Source organism: Rissa tridactyla, chromosome 18, assembly GCF_028500815.1.
Source record: "Rissa tridactyla isolate bRisTri1 chromosome 18, bRisTri1.patW.cur.20221130, whole genome shotgun sequence".
In the NCBI taxonomy this organism is placed as follows: Eukaryota; Metazoa; Chordata; class Aves; order Charadriiformes; family Laridae; genus Rissa; species Rissa tridactyla.
The window spans coordinates 5235527-5260456 of NC_071483.1; the positions used below are offsets into that span (position 1 = coordinate 5235527).

At 48.4% G+C, this 24930-nt stretch overlaps 1 protein-coding gene across 32 annotated transcripts in view; it reads left to right on the plus strand.

The window, feature by feature from the left end:
* EPB41 (erythrocyte membrane protein band 4.1) overlaps positions 1–23715 on the plus strand; it is a 96672-nt gene extending 72957 nt beyond the window's left edge. For 18 of the 32 annotated variants that reach the window (XM_054223714.1, XM_054223710.1, XM_054223713.1 and 15 more), the window contains 8 exons: positions 823–1002; positions 3012–3047; positions 14645–15103; positions 16307–16435; positions 18130–18231; positions 18694–18774; positions 19416–19523; positions 20389–23715. In XM_054223714.1, coding sequence (XP_054079689.1) covers positions 823–1002; positions 3012–3047; positions 14645–15103; positions 16307–16435; positions 18130–18231; positions 18694–18774; positions 19416–19514 — 1086 coding nt within the window. In that variant the 3' untranslated portion in view covers positions 19515–19523; positions 20389–23715. The remainder of the gene's footprint in view (positions 1–822; positions 1003–3011; positions 3048–14644; positions 15104–16306; positions 16436–18129; positions 18232–18693; positions 18775–19415; positions 19524–20388) is intronic. The other 14 variants (XM_054223725.1, XM_054223727.1, XM_054223728.1 and 11 more) reach the window with 7 other exon arrangements.
* Positions 23716–24930: the final 1215 nt, after the last annotated feature.

The window sequence follows — 24930 nt, forward strand, 5'->3', positions numbered from 1 at the left end:
TCTTTTGTGCAAAAGCTTTGTTTTCAACAAACTCTGATTTGCTTGCAAGGAAAAGCTATTTTTAAACAAGTTGAAGAGAGCTGGCTTGCCTTGAAGTCTGTGCTTTTATGCTGTAAACTGGCATCACAGAGCAGAAATCTGGCTTCTTCCAGATGAAGTATTTTAGCGGGAGTTTCTCCATTGATCCGGCATAAAGTAAATTCTCAGTTTGATTTTTAGAGGGCCATCGTCTCATCTTCATTTCAGAAGTCTGAAACCTCCTGTGGTAGCTCCTGGAGGGATGAGATGAGAGGGAGAAAAAAAGTAATGGGGGTGTTCTGGGACCAAAGATAATTCCTGGTGGGATGAGAGAGAATAGGTAGGAAGAGAATAAATAAAATTGGGAAAACATTTTCTTAAACATTAATTGCATTTATAGCCGTGAATATTCAGGCTAGCAGAGGGAAAAGAAAGCGAACCCACCCAATTTAAAGGCATTCAATTAAATACTCCAAACAAACATAGTCCTGGGACTTAAAAAAATCCCTATGGGGCAAACCCAGGAGATCACACCTGAGCTGTCGTCTCTTTTGGCGTAGCTTGAGATGAACCCATGGCATGTCCCGCTCCTGGAGGAGACCCCACTCCGAGCTGACGGCATTTTATCCCAATTAATAGAGGAGGAAAGAGGAGAGAGGACGTTCCCTTTGTGTGTTTGCAGTGTGAGCACAATTGATGGAAGTCGGCAACGACTCTGCTGAGCGCAGCTTTGCTATGCGGCAGCCTAGGCAATGGCCGGGTCGTCTCCGTGTCCCTTCATTTATCCTGTCCTTTTACTAATAGGATCTAGATAAGACCCAAGAAGAAATAAAGAAGCATCACGCCAACATCAGTGAGTTGAAGAAGAACTTTATGGAGTCCGTCCCGGAGCCTCGGCCGAGTGAATGGGACAAACGTTTGTCCACTCACTCTCCTTTCCGAACCCTCAACGTCAACGGGCAGATCCCCACGGGAGTGGATGGAGTGAGTACCTCGGCAGCGCGCGGGTGTCGGAGCACCGCATTGCTCCGAGGGGGAGGCTTTGCAGCCTGGGGTTCAGCCTCAGCTCCCCTTAGATTTTAGTCATATTGGATTTTAATAGTTAATACTGACTTTTAACATGTGTGATGATCTCTGAGAGGATTGATGCTTTAGTCGTAGTGTCAAAAATGTGATTTTTTGGGTAGAAAATAATGTAAGAATTCTTCACCTGGTTTTGGTTCCGCTTTTCCTAGCCTTGCTGTCATCCCTGATGCTGGACTTAACTTCACATGGCTGTTTTGGGGACTGGCGTATTCCCGGGGTGAGGGAACGTGTCTCCCCAAAACATTTTTTGCTGTGAGGGCGGTGAGCCCCTGGCCCAGGTTGCCCAGAGAAGCTGTGGCTGCCCCATCCCTGGAGGGGTTCAAGGCCAGGTTGGACGGGGCTTGGAGCAACCTGGGCTGGTGGGAGGTGTCCCTGCCCATGCCATGGCACTGGATGGGCTTTAAGGTCCCTTCCAACCCGAACCATTCTATGATTCTGTGGAAAAACCCCTAAACACCTAAATTGAAGGGAATTGTTACTTCAGAGTTAATATTGCAGGTGGAGAAGCACTAGGCTGGTACCAGTTTTCAAAAGTCACTTTATTCTCCAGTTAATCCAGTATGTCATTGGGTTTAGTCGTGCACTAGGATCTGCAGGTGCTGATCTGCTGTGGAGGCTTCAAGAAGACTCCTCAGGTGGCTACAGCAGGGCTGTTCATACGTGATGGAAATGTTTCTCCTTACAGGAACAGTGTCTGTAGCCACATGGCATTCACAATTTCCCTGCTAAATTCCTTAAAAAAAGGTAATTTTTCAAAGAAACCGAGTTGGAGCGGCAGAGATCTGTCTACCAACTGGTTTCTTCTTGAGCAACAGACAGCTTCTCTGTTTAGCGCTGGTGTTACCTAGCTTGGATTTGAAGTTTGTGAGTAAAACTGTAATTAGAGCCTGTGGTAATCAGTCCCTTAAATAATAAATGCAATTTTTCATTACAACTGAAAAATTGTATCCTGGCTGTAGCGGTGGCAGTCGTAGACTCTCTCCTGGTTTAAGCCTAGCTTCTCCCCTTCTTGCCCACAGCGGGGCAGATAAGCTCGCATTTCATCTTCAAACCATTGCGAGGGAGATACTTTTTAAACTGCAAACTGTGCAGGAAATAATCTTGCAGAGGATGGAGGGTTATCGGAACAGGTACAAAGCGTTTTAACGGCCAAGTTTACTACAGGCTCCTCAAAACGTAAGAGAAAAGCCATGACAGTTACAGGGCTTTTTCCCCCCGCTCCCACTAGAAAAACAAAACCCCCGAAATGAGCTAATGAGGGTTGATCATTATCCTTGGAATTACCCTGTTTAACACATGGATGGGCTTTCCTCTTTGGTTGCGGAGTCTCAGTGTAAATTCTGCAGGAATTTGGGCGGCAGAACTCTGCCCACGGTGCCATGTGTTTATGGATGTGCGGGTGGGATAGAGCAGGGGCTCTCAAAGCTCCGCAGCTGCAGTTCACGAACGATATTCTTGGTTATTATGAAGAATTTCTGGCAAGGTGACTGCATTGCGGGGTCTTGGGGGACTGCTGTCCACGATAACTGGATGGTGTGGGCTCTCCCCATCTAAGGCCACAGTGGTCCTCAGCGACGTGAGGGTTGGTGTCAGCCCTGAATTTGCATTTCTGGGAAATTCTCTCTTAATCTGATCCTCTCTGAAGAGGTGAAGGTGGACACGTTTTGGTGTGACCTTCCAGAAATGCGTCTTTAGAGAGGCACCCACTGGGGAGGGTGTTTTCTTTCACCTGTGCATGTTTAAGGACGGTAAATCATGGGTGCAAAGCCATCCTCTTTCTCCTCTTCATGGTGGTGTCTTCACCCTGCCGTAGTGGCCACAGGGTATTCTGCCAGGGGCTGCTTTTCTGCTGTACCGATGTGTTTTATTTCAAGACAACTGAACCTTAACACGCTTTGTGTGTCCAGGTCAAGAAAGTCACTGTCCTATCTTCTGAGAGACAGGTTGGTGGCCTTGAGGTAAAGCTGCTGGTCTGATATGTGCTTCTGAACCAGACTTTTGCTATTGCAATGGCACCAAGCGAAAACTCAACAGCAGCTGCTGGATAACATTTTTTTATTTTTTTTTTCTTTTGGCTACATGAAGTGGTTTCATAACTCACACCGAGGGGACTTTTGCACTGCTGCAGCTTTTGCAGCTTTCGATTTTTGCTTATTTTGGTGCATGGCTGGTTCGAAAAAGCTGCATGAAAGATATAACCGTGTATTCGGAGAGAAAAGCAATTATGAAAGTTTAACTGTACCCTGTTCTTTTTATGTTGTCTTTCTTTCCGTTTTGTTTTTTTTTTTTGTTTCAATGATCATGGTACTCTTGCGTTTTATATTTTCTTTCGCTGCCCAGTCTCCCAGCTACTTTCTCCCCAATACTCATCGCTTGGGGGTGTGCAAAGAACCAGTCCCAAAATACCGCACTGATCAGAGGAGGCTAGCTCAACTGAGAGAGCTCAGAGCCAAGTTTTTCCTCTCCTAGCTACGCTTGGGTTTGTCCAGGTCTGGCAAACTAAAAGGGTGGAGAGTTACTGAACGGCAACACTGCCCACAATCTTTCCTTTATTCGACAAAAGCGTTAGAGCCCTTGCACGATCCTACGGGATGATTTTCTCATTCTGGGATTTTTATTTTTTTTTTTACAGTCTTTAGACTCCAGAAACAAAAGTGCTAAAACGCGGAGGGAAATTTTAAGGAGCTTGCGATGCTCCGACTGCCATCCTGCCCCTTCCACGCTCGGGGTTTCTAAGACGTAAGGGTTTTTCACTGGTTCCAGTAGAATTTTCAAAACAATTGAAATTTTGATACTGTCGCCAGAACTTTGAAAACGCATTTTGTATCTGCACCGCACTCTGGATGTTCAACGCTATTTAACAAACCCTGTTTTTTAAGGGCACTGTAGAATAGGAAGCTGTCAAAAGACCACATTTTGTACTACACAATTTCTATTTCTAATGCCTCAAACTTTTTTCCCAACCATTCTCATTCCAAAACACTTTGGTAGGTTTTGAGCGTACGTTTTTTTGGGAGGGCAGGTGCAAAACACGCCTTGTCGTGATGCAGGGGTTTGTGACAAAACGCACCCGATTCTGACCCAGGTGTCCATGAGCTCTGCAGAGAGAACTGGATTTTGTAGCTCTGAAGCTGGTGTCACCCAAGCCACCGGCGGCTCTGCTCTCCAGGATAGTTTATTTTTCCAATGAAAGAAAGGCTGTCCTAACGCTTTGCACACCTCCAAGTGTCATTTTGGGCACTTTCCATCTGTCATTTTTGTTCATCTCTCTCTGTCTTTCTTGATCTTCTACCACGAAAGCAGACACAGGAACGTCCTCTGTTAGTACAGGATGAAGACAAACTAAAAAAGCAGGCGATACCTACTGAGACAGCCTTTCCCCGGCAAGCAAGTGAAGAAACTCTTCCAAAGGTTTCTATTCCAATTCCTGAAGAGCAGAAATCTCTCAAAAAGTGTCAGCTGTACTCTAGCATTTTTCCTTCTCCACGTATTCCCTTTATGATGTCCTTTCTCCTGGTCGTAGCGCTGACTGTTTGGTGGCTGCTCTTTCTCTGAGTGGCAACAGGGTCATGTTGAAACCTCAAGACCAAAGCTCCTGAATTTCTTGGCCGTAGCCTCTGCTGCATCTTCCTTGTCCTGGTCTCTGATCTCTGTAGTTCTCTGTCCCGGGGAGGGACGCCCCACGACCGCCGTGTTAATCCCCGCTGTGTGTCGGTGTGTAGCTGTGATCCAGGACCTGGCAGGAGTGGTCATGGATTGCCAGGTCCGTTCTGCAGTTTCCTAGTGCGCAAAAGCAAATTCTCTGACCCGTGTTCCTGATCGCTGTGAGAGGGCAGACGGGGAGCGTAAAGACGTGGAAGGAGACCTCTGCTTCTTCGGCCCCTGTAGACCTCACCTAGGAATGGCTGGAGACATGCTTTTAAGCTTCTTGTTTTAAATGTGAGATGTTCACAAGCTGAAGAACATTTGATACTGATCCAAAACAGGTTGCCCAGAGAAGCTGTGGCTGCCCCATCCCTGGAGGGGTTCAAGGCCAGGTTGGACGGGGCTTGGAGCAACCTGGGCTGGTGGGAGGTGTCCCTGCCCAGGGCAGGGGGTGGCACTGGATGGACTTTAAGGTCCCTTCCAACCCGAACCATTCTATGATCTATTATTCTATGATAAAAGGGCCTTTACAGCAGTCTGCTGAATCTAATCCATAACCACTCCTTTTCTAGGAAACTGAGATTGGCGTTTAAATAAAAAAGTGTTGATTATCACTGCTGCCGTTCGCGTTAACTTAGAGACAGGGACGGGCAGCTTTTCATTTGCCCGGCGGGGGAAGCCTTTTGCAAAGCGCCACGGGTTCCCTCTCGCACCCTTGTTCTCGTTTCCAAGAAAATACATCGTATTATAGGAGAAAACCCAGTGCAAGGAAGTATTTATTGTAAACGTTAGATGAACCATTTTTTCTGAATCTGGTGGTCTTGGCGCACTTCAGATGCGTGTTTGTTTTTAATTTGTGTTCAACTAACTGCCGCATGTTTGCTTAGGTCGCAGGAGTGGAGTAACCCGCTCTTAGGTACGTCTCCTCTGTCAGCATGTTGACCACATCAGGACACGCTTCTAATGTTAAAGCCATTGATTGTTTTGACTTCTCTTACAAAACCGTTGCATGCTGCCTGTTGTTTATTGCCTACAAATGTAAATGTCTGGACGATGCTCCTGTTTATCCCAGTTTCCCTGGCTGAACTGCCTAGGCTCCGAGATGAGTTGCCAGAACTGGTTCACGAGCTGGAGGGAAGGTGGGACTTTGTGTCTAAGGGGTTTCTTTTCTGTATATAGTAATTATGGGACTGAGCTGAGCCAACCGCTTCTCCTTTCGGCAGTAGTCTGCTTTCTGTTGCTTTCTCTGGAGGGTTGGTGCAGACACAGTCACTTCTGAGACGAGCCACCGGTGCCATCAGTGTTGGCAGCTGCGCTGGCAGCACAGAAGCGAAAGGCGTCGACCTTTATTACAGGGACTAAAATGTGTGAATATATATAAATACATGTATTTAGAACCCTTTATAGATCCGTATCTGTGTGAACAGTGTTATTTAGGAAGCTAGCAGATAAGCTTGCAGGAAAAAAACATAAAGGCAAATATGGCATGTGCTGTCTGACCTGAAGGACCATGGTGTCCCAGGGACCATTTGAGCTGCCTCTCTTGCTTTCAGTGTACAGGTCGAGGCTCTCTAAACGCTGTCTCAGACACTTAGGTTGCTAGTGAAAACACTTCCTTTTAATCTCACGGGAATCTTTCCGATTCCTCTTGTAACCTGCTCTGATTAGTTCACCGGTTCGTGCCTTTAGGACTTTGTTTTGTGAGGATGCTGATTTGCATTGGAGAGTATTCTTCCCTTTTTTAATACACTGCCTTTTAATACACAGTCTTCCTCTTTCGGCCGTTGGAAGCGTAGGATTCCCTGGGTGGTTGTACAGGCGTCCCGTGGTGGGAAGGAGAGCTGTCAGCCGCACAGGCGGCGGGCGGACAGGGTGGCATCCTGGGAACACGCTTTAGGATGCAGGTGAACTCTGGTGAGCTCGATGTGAAGTTTAGGAAGACTATCTGGAGAAGGTGGGCCCTGGAGAGGAGAGGTGTGAGCGGTGGGGAAGGATGCTGAGGCGCCACGGCTGTGCAGAAGATGCAGGAAACCAGGGGGATGCTTCTGGCTGGGATTCCCTGCCTGAATCTCCTTCCCAAAATTGGAACAGACGTGATGAAAACCAGGGACTGTTCGTTCTCCCCAACCTGGCGTGGAGAGGGAAGGGACAGGCGTTGTTCGGATCTCTCTCTGTCCTTTTTCTGTCTGTATTTCCTGGAGTAGAGCAGCTTAAACACACGCCTGTTTCCTTTCAAAAGCCATTGCTCGGGTTCTGCCGCGATGCCGCTTTGAGCGCTGCTGAGGTCGCCGCATGCTGTCCTTCTGAACCGATGGCGAGCGCTTTGAAGCCACACCAGCGGCATTTGCAAAGCCGTGATTTCTGTAGCTCTGTTGACCATTTCCAAAGGACCTGAAGTCTGAAAATCTTTTCCCAGAGCAATGTTTGAACACCGTGCTCAGGCTGTCTTATCCCGGCGATAAGATGCACTCTGGTAGTCACTTCAACTCAATTCTTTAACTTCTTAATTAAAACGGTCTCTCACTTGCTTTCTCTTCTTTTTAAATCTTGAGATAAGGCTGGTTATCATCAGCAAAAAAAACTTTGAAACTTTACATTCTGAGAATGCTCAGGAACGTTTTTGGGATTTATATAACAATTACCACTGCAGACCACAAAGAGACCGAACAAATGCTTTATATTTCTATGGCAGTTTAGAGGCCAGTTATTCTGTATTCAGCCGGGTGGACGTGATCTCTTCTGACAGAGAAAGCCCAAAGCTTATCAGGAACAGAAACCTCACCCGCCCGACACCGCCGTGGTGTGTCCGCTGTGCTCCAGCCCTTTTGCCGCTCGCTCCTCCACCTTTTTCCCGTTTGCTTGCAAGGCAAAGGGAGTTTCAGACGTGCCCCGTGGCAGTCCATCTCAGGTCTCTTTTCTTCCACGTTCTACATCTCTTTCCTGCACATGATGTATCTCCTACATGTTGGTGGTTGATTCCTGGTTTTCTCCCATCTCCTTTGATATCCATGCAGGATGTGGCACTGAAGGAAGGGATTTTGGGATGCCTGCTGTGCACAGGGAGAGTTGATCGGCTCTAGTTCCGTTCAGGGCAGAGGTCTCAGGGTTTTTGTAAAGGAACCAACGCATGTGCTTTGCTCCCTTTTTTTCTCAGGAACAAACTTGCTGCAAAGCACCGGCAGCCCCCGGCTGCCAGCCCCGACTCCGTCCCTGAGCCCCAGCGATGGTGGGATTTGTACGTGGCTGGTGCGATGCCGGTCCGTGAGTGATGAAGTGGGTTATCCCTTCCCAAGGGAAGCTGGAAATGTCCGCAGCACGTCACCTCATCCAGGCTGGCGTGACAAATCCTGAAAACTCACTTTCTGAATTTTCTTATCAGCTCTTCTGAACTTCACGTAAAACGCGGAATCTTGTGCTTTCACGCTTTGGGAAAAGGCGGGCGTGCGTATTTTTGAAGCAGCGAGTGCCAGAGCCCACGGCTTGAAACTCAAATTCAGTTCTGAGGCTGCGTTGGGTGTGGGGCTCTGTAGGTTCATCGGTCATATTCAAGAGGTGCGCATTAGTGTAAAACAACATCGTTTTATTCTTTTCCACTATTAAAAGTGAACAGGTAGATGAGGGTATTGCCTGCATCTCCTGCCCTGTGCTGTGGGTCAGTGGAAGATGAACTGAGGGTTCTGGGCAGGTCGGGTTGGGGTACGAAGTTGAGCTCAGACCAGTTCTCCTCCCTTGTAGGAACTAGTGACCACCCTAAAAAGTAGGTATTCAATATTTGCCTCCTATCCCGAAAGAATGAGGAGAGGTGGATTTCCTCAGCGTGGCACCAAAGGAGAGTCTTGGATGGAAGGAATGAGGTTGGGCTGGCCTTGCTGTCTCCGTACCGTGGGGCTCCTTGAGGAGGTTCTGGGCAAAGTGTCTTTCACTTCACTCCACGTAAGGGTCAGTCGTTTGTCGCTCTGAGAATTATTCCAGGGGTTTAGTGGGTTTTCTTTTTTCCTGGTCATGAGTTGATGGCGCCTGTTCTGACCTACAAACTGAGGTAGGATGCTTTCTGGAAGGTTTTAGCTCAAAGAAGGGTTACAGCTTCATTTAGAAACTCTTTGGTCTGTACTTAGGAGCGGGTGACGTTGGACAACCTGACAGTGGTGGTTCCTCTCGTGTCCCTGTCGGCATCTGTCTCGGTTTGTGAAGCTGGAGGGAAGGACTAGCCTTGGTTTGTGCCACTTTGGGATCTCCTGGCAGTGGTACACGGTCATGTTAAATCAGTTTATGGGGACTAAAAACACTTTCTTTTTTACCTGAAATGCTCTCTTTTGGAACACTTTTTCGGTTTTGTATTTTTTCTCAGATTTTTCTTTGTAAATATGTACATTTCTCATTAATAAATGTTATTGCAAATCAGATTCCTCTTGCCACTGCTTATTAACAACAAAGCTGTATATGACTGGTGTTAACGACTTCCTCGGACTAACCCTCGGTCTCGCTTTCTCAAACCAGGAGCCATCAGACCCCACTTCGTTACTCGTTGCGTTCAGGGTGTTGGGACTGATGGACACCTTCTGGTGTGGCTTTCCTGCTCCTGGGGAGCCGGGACACGCTCTCAAACTGGCCAGAATAATTCGATTGAGGATTAAATCCAGCTTGGTTTAAGAAGGGCTTTGTCTGCAGAGGGGTCGAAAGGTTCATCCCTCTTCCAAATATTTAATGTACCACTAACACGTTCTCCTTCTTCGCTTCCGGGACTGAATGGTAAGAAAAAACGTTTGCAGAAAGTTGTCCCGACAGCAGAAGCATCGTAAATCCTGCGCAATGCAACTGCGAGAGCCTCTGCCCCGCATATTGTGTTAATTTGAGGACAAAACCGCTCCTTTGCGGTTTTGTAAAGCGAAGAAACCACGTTCCTAATGAACCACCGCCTTTCTGCTTGGGAATACAGTGCGAGTTGGGTTTGAGCTGGTTGGAGCTGCCTGAGGTCGTGTGTAGAGGCTGTGGCAAGAGCCAGTCTTAATTTTAACTCCCGATTTTTCTTCCGTCAGCTTATTTCTACTTCTGGATAAACCGTTTGGCTCACTCCGTGCGGTCACGGGAAGGCAAATCTGGCTGCGATGGAGCAGCGCGGGGCTCGTGCTGCTGCTCTCCCGGATGAGCCTGGTGTCAGAGCTGTAACTTCATTTAGGAAACGCAGCAAGAAAATGCAGCAGCGCAAAAGCGATTTTAGTTCTAAACCCTGACGGAGTCCCCGCTCTTTTCACTTGCTGCCGCAATCTTTGCGATGCCACTAGCCGCTTTTCTCTCCGCAGAGGGAATTTGGAATAAGACGTGCAGAGCTTTGTACCGCCCCGTCCAAGGGTACCTGCCCCACAAAAGCGGTGGGAAGGGGGGTCAGGGTGGATGGGGAGAGGAACGCGTCTGGAATCATATTGCTCAGCAACCTTATTTTAATAACTTTAAGTATTGATCTTGAGGTTGTTTCACGTTGCAAAGTGGTTGATGCGGTTGGATTGGAAGTGGCTGCGGTGCATCATGTAATATCTTGTGATTCTTCTTCACCACAGCAAGTTAAATCGTTTGAAGCTCGTAGCATGCTGTGCATTTTCTAGCCTTACTTTTAACTTGGGTCAAATTCTCTTTTGTCCTGCTGTCGTCTGACTGGGCTGGTCAGGATGTTGTGGTCAGATCAACGGCAATTAAAAAATCAGCCCCAAAATGCAAATCCATAGGTAATGCCCATCACTTTCAAACGCCAGGGTTTGTTGGACGGCTTCTAAGCTTTTTAACTTCTATCTTAAAGCAGTTCTGTAAGGCATGGCAGGTATTGTAAAATAAGGATCTCTTGTTTTCTGCTTGATAATACTTTTTACCCAAGTGCTTTGACAGCGGTGAGATTGAGCGTCCTTTGATCGGGGAGTTCTCACTGGTGAGTGTGGTTCGCTGCAAAAGCAACATCGCCTACTTGTGCGTCTGTGGCCGCTCGCATGGAGCCTGTTGAGCTGATGTGGGTGCTCGTTGGGGGATAACCTAATAACACGCGCCAGCGGGACCGGCTGCAGTGCCGTAACGAGCGAGGAGGGGACTGGGATGTCCTAACCAGCTGGCATGTCTAGCATTTCATACGGTGGTTGTAAGGAGTTAGCGTGCACCCTAATTTCATGTTTTTCTAATTTTTTTATTAAATGCTTTTGGGAATCGGCAGGTTGACTTCATCGTAGCGCTCCTTCAGCCACCTCCCCTGCAGGGCACTGGTTTGGGGTGAGGGTGATTGAGTATTTCTGAGCAGAGGGGCAGCAGCGTGCCTGCCCTGGCGCCCGCTGGGGCAGCTGCTTCGTATCGATACATCCTGATCCAAAATTGAAAAAAATACAGGGGAAAAAAATTTCTCCAAAACCACCTTTTAAGAAAAAGAAATCTTTTTGGTCGCTGGTATCAGCCGTGCGGTTCAGCCTGTTATTAATTTATCCCCAGCCTGAATTCTTGTGTGTCACTTCTTACACTGCAACGCTTAAACGAAGCCGTATCCTCGGCGCTCGTCAACACCAGGCGCACAAAGTCGGGTATTTGGCAGGGTGGTGGTGGTGTCGCATTCGTGTCTGCTCCGATTTGTTTCTTCTGGGGCACTGCATCCTGCCCTGTGTTGTCCTGACGTGGCGCGTGGCTTGTGCGAATCCTCTGCTTCCCGCTTGGTCCTGGCACGTCCCTGGTTCGGTTCTGGCTCTGCGGAAAGGAGTCGGCAGCCCCGGCTCCTCCGGGTTTCACGGGTCTCGAGGAGAGCTCGGAACTCTGCGGAAAAGTCTCTCCGAACTCTCTCGAGGAGAGCTCGGAAATCTGAGCCTTGGAAATAGGAACGCTTTCGCATTTGCAAATTAAAATAAATCTTGATAAGATCAGAATTTGTAACAGCTGTTCAAATTCCTACGAGTGGGGGGGGTTGGTATTTTTTTTTTATAAAAAGATCATCTTTTCTAGCCTACATGCAAACTGCGTTTTTAAATATAGGAACAAACATAGTTGCATTTAAAAAAAAAAAAAAAAAAAAAAAGCGTGTGTAAACAGACAACTTCCTATAGAAAGAAATACCTTTCGATTTGTCTTCTTACCGGTAGAATAGGATGGCAAAAAAAAAAAAAAGCGCTTCTGACGGGTTGATCTTATCAGGATTTCACTCTGCCGTTATCGCTTGCATGTTTATTGCCGCGCTTGGCTCTGCTGAGACACAATGTGTGTACGCGTAGGCTTCGCGTAAAAGATTTTCTCTTCCTTTATGCTTCTGCCATATAGGATACTTCCAAACTGCAATTCCAAAATGTCTCTTAAATAAGATCTGCGTTTATGGAGCTGCTTAATCTCCTTTGTTTTATCTGGGATTCTTCCTCTTGGTCGAAGTAGTGCCCAGGTGGTATGGAAGGAAATGTTGCTCCAAAGGCATTTTCCATTAAACTCCAGAAGATATACCGCGTCTTCTCAAGATCCCATGATTAATTTGCGATTAATTAAGGAGAGCTCAGTATATCGGCAGTATATAAATCCAGCTTTTAAAGCAGTGTTCGAAGCTGATAACCTCCGCTCCTGTTCTGTTGCGTGAAATATTGCAGTGTGACATCTTGCCTTAGGCAAAACAAGGGTGGAATCCGGAGATACCGTTGGAGGAGCACACATGGAAGCGGTTTTCCATCAGAAATGACTCTCTGTGTGCGGTCAGACCTGGTGATCCCAGTGCCGATCCCTGTCCCTTCACTCCTCTTAAATGCCTTTTCCTGAGCAATATCCCAAGAACTGAAGAGGAGCCCGAGGGGCTGGAAATCCTCATGGCTAGAAATCTTACAGGTAATCCGTCTGCAACATAGAGAACAAGGCGACTGAAAAATACCTGGGAGGAATGGTGGAAGAGAGTAATTTCTTGAAATGATACTAAAATAAGCATCTATTTGCTCCTCCATCAAGCAGCTCCTATTCTTAATGTACTATTGAACGGTGCCATTAGAAGAGGTCAGTCGGGGTGAAAGCCTCTGGGGTACAGAAAAATGCATTGAACCGGGTGACCCGCAGGCTTCAGACCTGCCGTTTTAAGCACAAATTACAGTTTTTTTTGGTTGCCCGGAGAATCTTCTTAGTAAAAAGTGAGGTCAGCGTTTTCTGTTCATCTTAATACCGCCGCCAAAATTAGAATAACAGCTGACAAAATGGACTCGCCAGGCTTTTATGAAAATTTAATCAGTGTTTTTGGATGAACAGGTATGTGCCTATTTTTATACAAAGTTACCAGAAATCAACCCTAAGGTTAATTATTGAGAAGAAATGATGATGGCATTGATTAAGCAGCATCCTGCTGGGTTTTTTCCCCCTCCTTCTTCCCTGATGCCGGATGATGTGACGACTTCGATATGTGTAAAATCCTGGATGCCCGTAACTGCTTCTTCTGCCCTTCCTTGAAGGCAAATTTCTGTGTCAATAATGAGAGAAACGCTGTTTCGCAGGACTGCGGCCATCATTCACCGCTGGTGACTGAAATGCTGCTTCTCTGTGCATGTGAAATATTCATCACTCGGGCATTTGGGCAAAAAAAAGAAAAAAGTTATTTTTGCTAAAGCTCTCTGTCTTGTTCATGTTTTAACTCCTCTCTCCTCTCCCTGTCGCCTCCCTCCTGGCTGGAGGCCTCCCAGAGGTGTGAGAAGACCTAGTTGAGACCTTGCTAAGGAGCTGAATGGAGAGAATGACACCAGCCTTAATTAAACCGTCTGGCTTGGCACGCTCTTCCCAAATCTCCCCGGTGCTCTAGACGTCCTTGCTCGCTCCTCGGAAGGCTGGGTTTGCTTCGTTGCGTGTCTTCTCTGCCGTACACCATCGCACATGGCAATTCTCTCCTACCTTCGGGAAGGTTTAGCAAGTTTCCAACTTGCTTTTGGCGTAGAGCGAGTTAACAAATATTTCGGTAGTCCCCAATAAATGGTCAAAGGTGGCTCGTTGAGCAGTTCAAACCTGGACCGTGTTCTCGGCAGCGACGGGCTCAGCGCGCATCAACGTCGGGCTTTCCAGCGTGAAGCCCCATTGCTTCATTCGCCGGCTGAAAAGTTTTGCACGGAGTTCATTGGGCCGGTTTGTGTAGAAGAAATAACACAAATTCTTTCGGAGGACCAGACTGCACCGTCAGTTCAGGAGCTTCTCAGTAACGGAAGCGGCTGATTTCAATACTAACTTGTAGATATTCCTACAGTAATTTTATCGAGGCCCTAACGACAAGGCTGTTAGTTATCCCGCAGAATGCAACAGCAGACGAGGTGTGCTCGGAGGTGTGAGCGTTCCCAAGGGCGAGGAAAAGAGCGAGGCACAGGCTCCGCGGGTTACGGTACACACTGGTGATGCTGGGCTTATTCTCTTCGCCTCCACTGGCAAATTAAAACCCAGCGTTAAATATTTCAAGGAGTTCAAAGCAGAATTGGGGGGTGTGGTCTCGGTGTAGTTGGTGGGGTTTGTTGCACATGCGGATTTTGGATGCGCGCAAATCCCTGCTTCCTACTCTGAAATTATTCCTCGTTCCAAACTGGGCAAAAAGTGCTTGGTGGTGGCTGTTCCTTCAGTTGCAGAGAGTTGTTTTACTGTTAATTCCTTCAACTTTAGGAGAGTGGATTATTAAGGTACCAGGAAGGCCGTGGCAGTAAATGCCGTGGGTACATCCCACAGCACCCGGGTTTCCAAGCTTTTAGGTGTCCCAGCCCACCGCTGTTGCATGCGTTACTGGAGATGTGATACGTTATAAGAAACCGATGTTTTTGCCTCTATGCTTCATGACCTCCAGTTCTCCCTAACGCTCTCTTTCTCTCTCTCTCCCTGGCCTTTTTTTTTTCTTTTTTTTTTTTTTTTTTTTTTTTTTTCTCGTGTGTATGTATTCATTTCTTTTTAGAAAATGAGTGACTTTCTCTCCAGAGAGGATGTGGCTGCAGTGCCAGAGAGGAGCAGTGTTAACTCTGGCTTGGCGTGGGAGGGCTCAAAGCAGTTGGTAGCTTTTAGTGACACCCCAGTGCCACCCGCCTCAGAGCCTTCTCCCGCCGGGCACTTTGCTGCTTCCTCCCAAAGCAGCCAGGAGGAGGAGGAGGAGGAGGAGGAGGAGGCAGCTCCCAGCCTCCCCGCCAGCCAGGAGGACCTGAGATGTGGAAAGGGGGTTTGTGCGGCTGCGGAGAAGGACTCGGAGCTCTCTGAGCCGGAGCCCCCCGCCGCACCCCCCCGGCAGCCCTGGGGAGGAGAGGAGGAGGAGGTGGCAGAGGATGGCGAAGACAGATTTGCTTTTAGAAAGCTAAATGGCGAGTGGCACGACTCAGATGTTAATAACGGGCTGCCGGCGGTCATTCGCTGCTTCCAGGTAGTGAGTCCCAGCGCCTGCTCCCCCAACCCCCCCCCCCCCCCCGCCGGCTTTGGACTGGGAACCCAAACACTGCAGCAAGCAGATGCCACGCACCCGGAGAGGAGTTGTCTTTGCTTGGCTTGGACTCGTGCTTGGAGCTCGTTAGCCGGTTAAATCTCCCGCAGTCAGTGCACACAAGCCCTTCTCAATTTATCTTTGCATTAAATACAAGCCCCTCTCAATTTATCTTTGCATTAAATACGATTGCCGCAATGCCCCGTGCCTTTCTTTGATCAGAGCATCCCGTTGCATCCCCCAAAAGGGAAATATTTAGGCTCCAAAAGCATGTAATTTTAGTTCGTGGAGGTTTTTGCCGTCTCCTGCTATACCGGAGACTGAGCCTCAGCGCAGCAAATTCGAAGCGCTGCCAATCAAACATGCTCTTACGTCCTGACCACGGGCTTTGATGTCCCCATTCTGCGCCCCACCGTGGGAGATGTTTTTGCCTGCTTCAGTGTTGATGTTAATTGCTTACCGGTCAAATTAGATGTCCACTTCCCCCGCTAACAATCACGGTGGCGTCTGCCAGGTTTGGGGACGGTGAGCAGAAATCGAGCCCTCTGGGAAAACGCTGTGGGTCTGAACTAACTCTGTCTTCTTCTGGGTAATTATCAGGTGGTGGAACAACTGATTCCTCTTCTTCCCTCCCCCCTTTCGAGATGTCATGTTTCTGTTTCGTCTGACATTGATTTAATAAAAGTTCAAGACCTAGGATCTGATGAGGATTTTTAATAATAGAGCGTTTCTCTTGCAGTCAGGATAAAGCTTCTCAGCTGTGATCAAGTCTTCTATTTGCCCAGGGTTTGTGTTAATCTTGACACTGTCATCGGTAGGTGGGGGTCATCTTTTACTGGCAGCTGGCAACGAGCTTCTAGTAATTAGAAAGTTAATAATCGGTGGAGAGGGTTTCTTTGGGGTATTGTGACACACCGATTAAACCCTTACTGCCTGGCTCGGGCTGACCCGGGGGCACCGTGTCTCTCTCTAATCCTCACGCGTGATCTCTGCCCCCCCGAGCAGTGTGTCGTACCAGGGGCTTAAACCCCAGCCTGACCTTGGTTCCCGCAGCGCTTTTATCAGATCAGTGTCAGAACGTTTGCCAGCGGCACCATGTGGAAATGCTAACTGGGTCTTTACGGAGGTGTTTTTAACCCTGTCTCACAGCCACCGCTAGTGAAGACACAGACGGTCACCATCTCCGACGTGTCCAGCGCCGTCAAAAGCGAAATTCCCACAAAAGAAGTCCCCATTGTCCACACGGAGACGAAGACCATCACCTACGAAGCTGCACAGGTAAGGTGTGTTCTGATTCATTTTCCAGGGGCTTAATTAAACTCAAAGTAAGCGTTTTGTTTCCGAATCCTCTGGATGACACAGCAGCACCTGCCTTTCTCCAAGCGTCTGAGTCCCAGCACAGAAGTTAACCAATGTTATGGATTATATTTCCAGGTGCATCTGGTATTTCGAGGAGCAGTGGTTTTACTATCCCTGAAGAGTAATTATATTTTTAAGCACGCAAACAGAATTTATCTTCTGCCACTGGGATGCAGATTAAATTGTACAGAGTTAACCTGAGTTGGCCTTTTTTCTGCAGGAGATGCCTTGTCTTGCTTTCCGCGGCTCTCCTTGCTGCTTATGCCTCTTCGGAATTTGGTTTATAAATGATTTTGAAAGCGTTTGTGGACTGTCCTTTAGGTTTCAGCCCTGAAACAGGTGTTGAAAACCAAAAGCATTGTATAAAATGCACCCAGAGTGGGTATCCGGTGATTGCAAACTAGAATTGTTAGTGGAGCGATACTGACATACGCAGGTAATGGAGTCATTGCCGAGGTTAAAATTAATACTCGATCTAAAATAGGTTTTATTCATGTGTTTGAGAATGTGGAGCCTGTGTTAGCTTGGGTTTGTCGTAACTGCGGTTGTTGGAAGCAGCCAATGCTCTGCTGTTGGAGCGTAGTGACCCTGGGACGTAGGTGCGGGTGCGGGTATCCCATGGGCTGTGTTGTATAATTTGGGATTCCCCAGGAATCCCAAATGCTGCTCAGCATCCTCCCCGACTGCGGCAGTAGAGGGGATGCTCAGAGATGCCTGCACTGAGCCCTGTTTCTCAGCGAGTGACTAGCTGAACAGAGGAATTTTGTTCTGGTTACTGCTGTTACCGTTTCTAACTGGGAAAGGAAAAGGAAAAGCGCGTCTCTGGGGCTGGGAGAAGTGGCTTGTCCGTGTACCGCCTTGTGACGTGCCATGAGATTTCTTCCAGTCTGTGGAAAATGGTCCCACCTTGTGGTAATTCCAGATATCGTCCCGCTGCCGTGCTGGGGACGCTGCCGGTGTTCCTCAGCCGTGCACCCTAACAGGGGACGTGGCCAGGGTAACTTATTTTAGGTTTTTTGGCAGACCTTGAAAGGCCGGGTTGTGCAGGGTGGGAACCGAGTACCCAGCTATAAAAGGATTTGTTCCTAGTTCAGCAGATGTTTGGACTTTCATTACTTCTGCGGACTTTGTGAGGGATGTGCAAGGTGTTGGCAGGAGGGAGGAAGGGTAGAAAGTACCTTCTGCAGCACGTTGTGCTCTCGGGCTTTGTCACCCTCCCTGGATCCAGGCAGGTGTAGTTCCAGGAGAGGTGTCTGCTTTGGGCTCCCTTCGAGGTCCGAAGCGTGCAGCTTGGCGTGGGGGAGTGTGACCAGCACTGCAGAGTACCCAGATTTGGGTATTTCCCAGCCCGCCTGGTCTGAGGGGTGTCACAGGTCCTGCCGGGGTGATTTTGTGGATGCTGCATTTCCAGCCTTAATGTCCAGGGGCTTTGTGCTGAGCCTCCGGAGACTGGCACAGCCCTGGCGCAGCTCAGCCGCTGCAGATGAGCTCCGTCCTACGCTCCACGCCCGAGAGGAGTTTCTGTCCTCGGATTGTGTCCTGCTCTGACGTGGAGGCCCTGTGTCTGTCCCTGCTGCCTGCAGAGACTCATGGCCTGTTCTTCTGTCCCACAGACAGATGGTGGCAATGGAGACTTAGACCCTGGCATCCTGCTGACCGCTCAGACCATCACTTCGGAAACCACCAGCAGCACCACCACCACGCAGATCACGAAGGTGACAGCACGGGAAGACAATTAAACAACAACAACAGCATGGCAGAGAGATGGGCAGAGTTAAATAAGAGGGAAAAAAAGAAGCTTAACCCCCAGATCTCTTAAAAAAAAATGTGATTAATACCCGAAACAAAGCATGAGGTCCCAGGTTTGCCTGCATTGAGTTAAGACTGTAGGTTATGTATTAAGTGCGGTCTGTGGACACGGGCTCCGGCTGTCCTGTGGGACCAGAGGAAAGACCTGTGCAGTGAGTCCAAGCTCTTCCCTGGTTCAGTTAAAAGAAAATGAATATTTGACAGTTTTCCTTTGAGCAGCGGCAGTTTTCCCCCGTGATTCTGATGCCGCGGTATGACAGCAGTATTCGGCACCGCTATTTTTGGATTCTGTCTTTAGACAGGTAGCCCCAATGCGCTCGAATTCCTTTTCGCTTCTAGACTAACAGTAGTTTTTCCTTTCGTACTAGACTGTAAAAGGTGGCATTTCCGAGACGCGGATTGAAAAGAGGATTGTCATCACGGGAGATGCAGATGTAGACCACGACCAGGTAGGAGCGTGGATGCGGTCCAAAAGAGCTTCTCGGAGCTGGCACAAACTAGACAGGCTGCCTTGCTGTAGACAACTTCACCAGAAAACAACCTAGGGAAATTTTACTGGGGTAGAAATACAACTTCAAAACTGATTTCAGTAATAAGTTCTTCTTTGACAGTAGGCAGCTGCATAGCTGGGCCAGCAAAGCTTAATTCTGCTCTGCAACTGGTGTTGGCAGCGAAGTTAGTTTTGATTCCAGCATTGTTTTGGACAAATGCAATTTAAAAAAAAAAAAATAATCCACAGAAACGTGAAATAAAAGTTTTCCGTGACATCTGCAAGATCTGCATTAATTCTCTAGTAACTTTGAAGCGCTATTGCTGCTGTATAGTGCCAGAAGTCATTTCAGAGCACTCGGCACCTGCATTAAATCTCATATGAAACCTTTCTGATGAGTCAGCCTCATTGGCCTCCAGCGTGTGTTGGAAGGGATGATTTTTGTCACCAGAGAATTATACTCTGAATTTAATTTTAGTTGCAAGTATCATGGGGCTGGAGGAGACAAGACAAGAACTAGTTTATTAATTCCAACAGAAAATGGCTGAGGAGATGTCTGAAATGTGCTAGAACCTTGCTCTGAAACGTGGTTTTTTCCAGGTCCTAGCGCAGGCGATAAAGGCGGCGAAGGAGCAGCACCCCGACATGTCGGTGACCAAAGTGGTTGTGCACCAGGAGACCGAGATCGCCGAGGAGTAGCGGGGCTGTGTAAGTAGCGACACACGTACACATAAGCGATGGGGGCTCGTTTTTCCCCCCTCCCCAGGACAGGGGGCTTCATCTCCATGCAAGTGAGGTTTGGCTAAATTTGGTCAAAGGTAAAGTAAAAATTATTATTTTTCGCTGGTCACTCAGGCTGTTCCTATTAAATTGTTTAAGGCCGGTGAAGCAGTCACAAACACAGCCTAAGCCAGGAAAGGCTAAAAGACGCTACGTGGCTCCTGCCATGAGGCTGTTTGGCCTTACCAAGTGCCTCGGGTGCACCAGCAGCACCCTGAGCCGTAGGTTCCATAGGTCCCTGCCTGTCCCAGTGCCAGGGAACCCCTGAGCTGGACCCCGAGCTCCTGACTTGCCCGGAAGGATCCTTCTTCTGCAGTTTTAATGGTTTTGGGAAAGAGCTGCTTGAGGAATCCATGAGCTCTGCCCGTGCATCACTTTTGTAAAGCCCATCGTGTCCCACGGTGAGGTTGGTGTCACCCAGATGGGTGCCGTGCGCTGCCCCGCGTGTGTGTCCTGCCTCGTCCCAACAAAACTGGTCCTTGGCAGAGGTTTGGGAGGTGGAACAAGAGAGAGGAGAGAGAGCATGGCTTAACAGCTTTTTAACTGTCCAAACCTAAATACAAACGGCGAAGGTCTCCTAAGGGTGCCTGGACTTGCAGCTCTTAAAATGTGGTCCTTCAGGGATGGGAGCAGGACGCTGGTTGTGCCCGGAGGTGGCTCTGAGCCTGAACTCCCTCCTGCCACCGATGGTAACTCACCTTCTGATGGCAGCTCTCCGGCGGCTGCGGGTTCCTCTCTTTCCCAGAAAGCGGGCTGTTGGTGGCTGTGACTTACCCGGTTCCTCTCCTTCCAGGAAGTGTTCCTGCCAGACACAACACCAGGAGAAAGAAACCCAGCAAAACTACCAAGAAACTACCTGGAGCACAAAGACCTCGGATTTACAAGACTTGACACTCAGAGACTTTCATATCATTTATTAGGAGTTGCGCTTTGACATTTTACTTGGGATTTTCCAGACTCCACTGGATCCTATTGGATATAGATTTTTTTTTTTTTTAATATATATATATATTGTGACAAAAGTATGCCATATTTCTAACTGTACTGAATATTTTTTACAGGTTTTCAATTTTGAATTCCCTCTCACGCCTAGCCTCTTCAGATACAGACCCAGACACACCTCGCAGGGCTCAAAGGGGTCGCTTTTTTCAGTCGTATTCCCTCCGCCTCGTCAGGGATAACGGAGATAAGCCACAGCCGCGCAGATTCCGAGCGTGGGATCCGTACACGCCTTCAGAAAGCCATGGGTCCTTCTGCCGGGAGAGTCAGTTTTAAAAAGTCGAGACTTCAGGTTGTGTTGGTTTTTTTTTTTTTTTGTGCAGCGTTTCCGATTGCCTCTTTTATTTTTTTTATTTTTTTTTTTTAGCTCTAGGGAGCTTGAGACTCCAGCCGCGATACCCGGGCGTGCGGAGCAGAGCCTCCGCTCCCACTTTCCTCCCCGTTGGGTTTCAGGCCCCCGACGTGTGAACACCGTAGGGTTTTGTGGTGTAGCCGCTGCACACACCTTAATAGCTGACTTAGGTTTAAGGAATACTGGAAGTTGCTTCAAGTATCTTATACTGTGAATTTTAGAGCTTTAAGAGGACTGTGATAGCATCTCGCCTTCCTCCCGTGTGTCTCTGCCGAGTGCTACCTACCCGTTTGTGTTTTCTAGATGCCATTAAATTAAAAAGCCCTTAGAAGCGTGCGTTTAAGGTGTTTGGGCTCTGAATGCTATTAAGGTAGGCTGACGCAGCATTCACAGTAACTGATTATTTTTTTTTCCAGTGTCATAGTTTTTCATTTGTTTGTGTTCATGATTTTTAAATTAGGGTTGGTTTTTGTTTTTTTTTCATTTGTAACGGGTTGGGGGTTTTGTTTTTTTTTTCCCTCCCCTCACAGTGCTATTTAAAACTAAACACGTTACCCGTATACCAGGGCCTGTGTCCTGCTATCATTGAATTTAAAACCCTTTAGATGATCCTTCCTAGGTATTTGGAGAGGCTGAACAAGAAATCTTAGGAGGTGTCAGGTGTTGCTGGTGGTGATCGAGCCGAACCATGTGGCTTCCGTGCTGGCTTTAAGGGTCTGCACTTCTTTTGGCTTCGTGACCGCCTCGCTGGACTGAAATACCGGGGTTAGTGTCCGCATCTTCAGGCTGAGCTTCCAGACCACCGGCGCCATCTCCAGCGCGGTGGAAATGACCAGGAAAAAAAAACCAAACCAAAACATCTTTCTTGGGCGCTGGATGCGCTTCCCTGCAGGGCACCGGGGGCTGAGCTCACCCTGCCGCTCTCGGAGCTTCCTGGACACGTTCTAATCGTGCCCTGGTTTCTCCTTCCAGCATTTAAATGGGAAAAGAAAAAAAAAACACCACCACAACAAAAAAAAAAAATCAAGCTTTGTAGAGTCTGCCCAGACACTTGTGAACACTTTGAGGTTGTGATTTTTATTTTTTAAAAATATATATATAGAGAGAGAGAGAGAGTGTGGCACATTGGTAGCTGAGGGCACACGGAGTGCTCTGCTGCTGCTCCTCAGTCGAGGATGGGAAGAAAATGGCAATAAAAAAAAAAAAAAAAAATAGGCTCTCTGCTATTTTAAATTTGAATAATGCGTTTCAGAAGTCACTGGATTTAGCTCAGGCTGCAACGACGTGCTGTTTAGCTGCAAACAGCCTTCGAACTACACTGGGGCTAGTGTAGCTTCCCCGATTCAGGTGCAATTTTAATTAAGCTGTCAGTATTGATTGGAGACGATGCTGAAAAAAACGCTGGAGCTGCTGGATTTTTGCTTTCTTTGAGCCTTGCCGGCCGCGGGTCCTCCTCAGCCTCCAGCCTTCCCATGCCCGTAGCTGCTTCCCGGGCTGCTCTGGGTGCGTGGTCCCCTCCTGCGATGCTCAGGGACACCCTGCTCTGGGGATGCCGGGGATTCCTGGGCTCCGCAGCTGTAGTTTTAGAGATTAACTCTTTCTATTTATGCCTGAACGGCCCTTTCCTTCCTTAGCCTGCAACGCGGATCCTTTCACAGGTCTGTGTCCCTGCTGTCCTCAACTTAGTTGGGTAACGCTTGCCTTAAACGCCCGTCACGCTGAGCATCCCTCTGGCGATGGCCCTGGGCTGGGAATTCAGCTTTTTGCCACTCGGTCCCTTCCTCCTCGCCCCGCAGCAGCTCCCCGAGGAGCACAGGGGCACGCCGGGTCTGCGTAAAAAGCATTTCTGAGCTTTACCGGCCCAAAGGCAGCGGGAGAAATCGAGTTTAGCCGTAGCACTTAAAGGCACTCGGCTGTCGGGAGAGTTCAGGGGAAGGTGGTGAGAGGCTGAAGCTTGGCCCCGAGTTGGGGTCAGTTGGGGTGTCCCCTGCCCTGAGCACGGCGAGGGGGACAAAACATCCCAAGCTGGGGATTTTCTGGGGTGAGAAACCTGCTGGCACAAGAAGGGGGGGGTTCCTTTCCGAAAGGCTGCGCTCATGGCGGCTGCGGACATCCCTTTTTTAAAGGCCCATAGCCTAGAATAACCTTATTTTAATTTTTTTGGATTTTGGGTGGCCGTTCCCTGGTTGTTCATCCTCACCCTTCCCAAGTTTTTTTTGCTTCTCCTTGAGTATTTTTTTTTTTAAACAAGTTATCGCCTCCTCTGACCTCGGCCATCACCCTGCCCACTGACACCCCCCGGGGTGGGGTGGGAGGGGGATGATTTCCAGCCCCGCGGACCCTCGCCGGGAGCTGGACCCGAGCGGGAGAAGAGCAAAGTTAAGAGCAGAAGAAGCTTCTCCCGTCCTCAGCCGGGGCTGCCCGCGTCCCTTCCGCCTCCGACGGGTTTTTAAAATCCTGGGCTCTGAGCGCGCCGCGTTATTTCGAGGGACGACCCAGCTGAGTAAGGTCTATTTATAGGAATGTGCCCAGCTCTTCCCACTCCACAAATTCACCCAGAGACTGTCTTGATTGTATAATAGACATTATATGGAAGCTATTTATATATGAATGAATGTTTTTTATAGAAAGGAAGGCAAGGAGCTCGCGTTCTCTTCCATTAAACTGGAATGGCAGCTCCGGTTGCCAAATAAGCAATCTCCGACCGCCGCAGATGTGTCAGCAAAGGACTGACCGAGTTCGGGTTTTAATAAACTGTGGTTTGCTTCAGTTTTGGGTTTTTTTTTTTTTTTTTTTTTCCTCTCCCCTTTCCCCTAATTGTACAATTACCTTAAGAGGTGGTAGTGTCCCAGCCTTAGAGATGAAACTGGTAAAAAAAAGAAAAACAACCACAAATGAACAAAAAAATAAAAAAAAAAAAAAAAATAATAAAATAATTTAGTTGAGAATATGAAGGAGCTTTGTAAAATTTTTTTAAGGCAATTGTGAATTGTCTAGGCTAGCCGTTTACACTCTTCTTTATAAAAATAGGAACTTTTAAAATTGGCAGATGTTTATAGATTGACTAGTGGGGGGAGCTGTTATTTTGGCCTTTCGTAGTAAATCAAAGGGAAAGTTGCTGTAGCATTTAGCGGGACGTAAGTGTTCAGTATTGCTTCTTGTATTGCATTTTTCAATAAATTTTCAAACAAACAAACAAAAAAATCTCTCCCTGGCCCTGAAACCTTTTTTCTTCTCGCCCTCCCATGGGTCCCTTTCACTCCCCGGCCTGGCTTTGTGGCTTTTTCCCACCTGAGCTGGACCCGGAGCCTCTGGAGCGTGTCCCCGCGGAGCCGGTACCGCCCCTGCTCCAACTCTCCGCTGTCACCGGCGGCGTTTTCCTGCGCTCTCGGGTGGCTTCAGACACTTTAACCATCTCCAGCGGGGCCACGTGTGGGACCAGAGCCCCCAGAAAGGACCAAAAGAGAACCCCAGAATCCAGATTTTCCCTAAAGCGTCATCGCTCGATATAAAACCGTGAGCTATTGGTGTTTGAGGGCAGCTCAGGGGAGGTTTTTCCGCTCGGCAGCTGCTTCCTGACCCTGAGCGAATGGGATTGAACTGGAGCCGGCGGGGGGATGGGGGGAAGAGATGGTCTAACCCAGCTTTTTTTTGGTGCCAGCTCATTTCTTTCTGGCTGAGGAGGGACAGAAAGACCCAGCAGAAAGCTGACGGGGCATCTTGGCCACCAGCCCGACGGAGAACAACAGCCAGTCGGCCCAGTTAGGGCAGGGAGAGACTGGGAGTGGGTGGGAAGAGCATCCCTGTGGGCAGGGGCAGCCCCGGGACCACCCCCGTGTGCCTCAGTTTCCCCAGCAGACAGAAAAGGAAGGGTTACACGACCGCGGTGCCACTCAATCACGTGTCTATATCCATCTGCCAACACCAACATCAACTCAAATTGCTCCAGAAACAAGTCATGGCATCTTACTGACACCTTGCCTT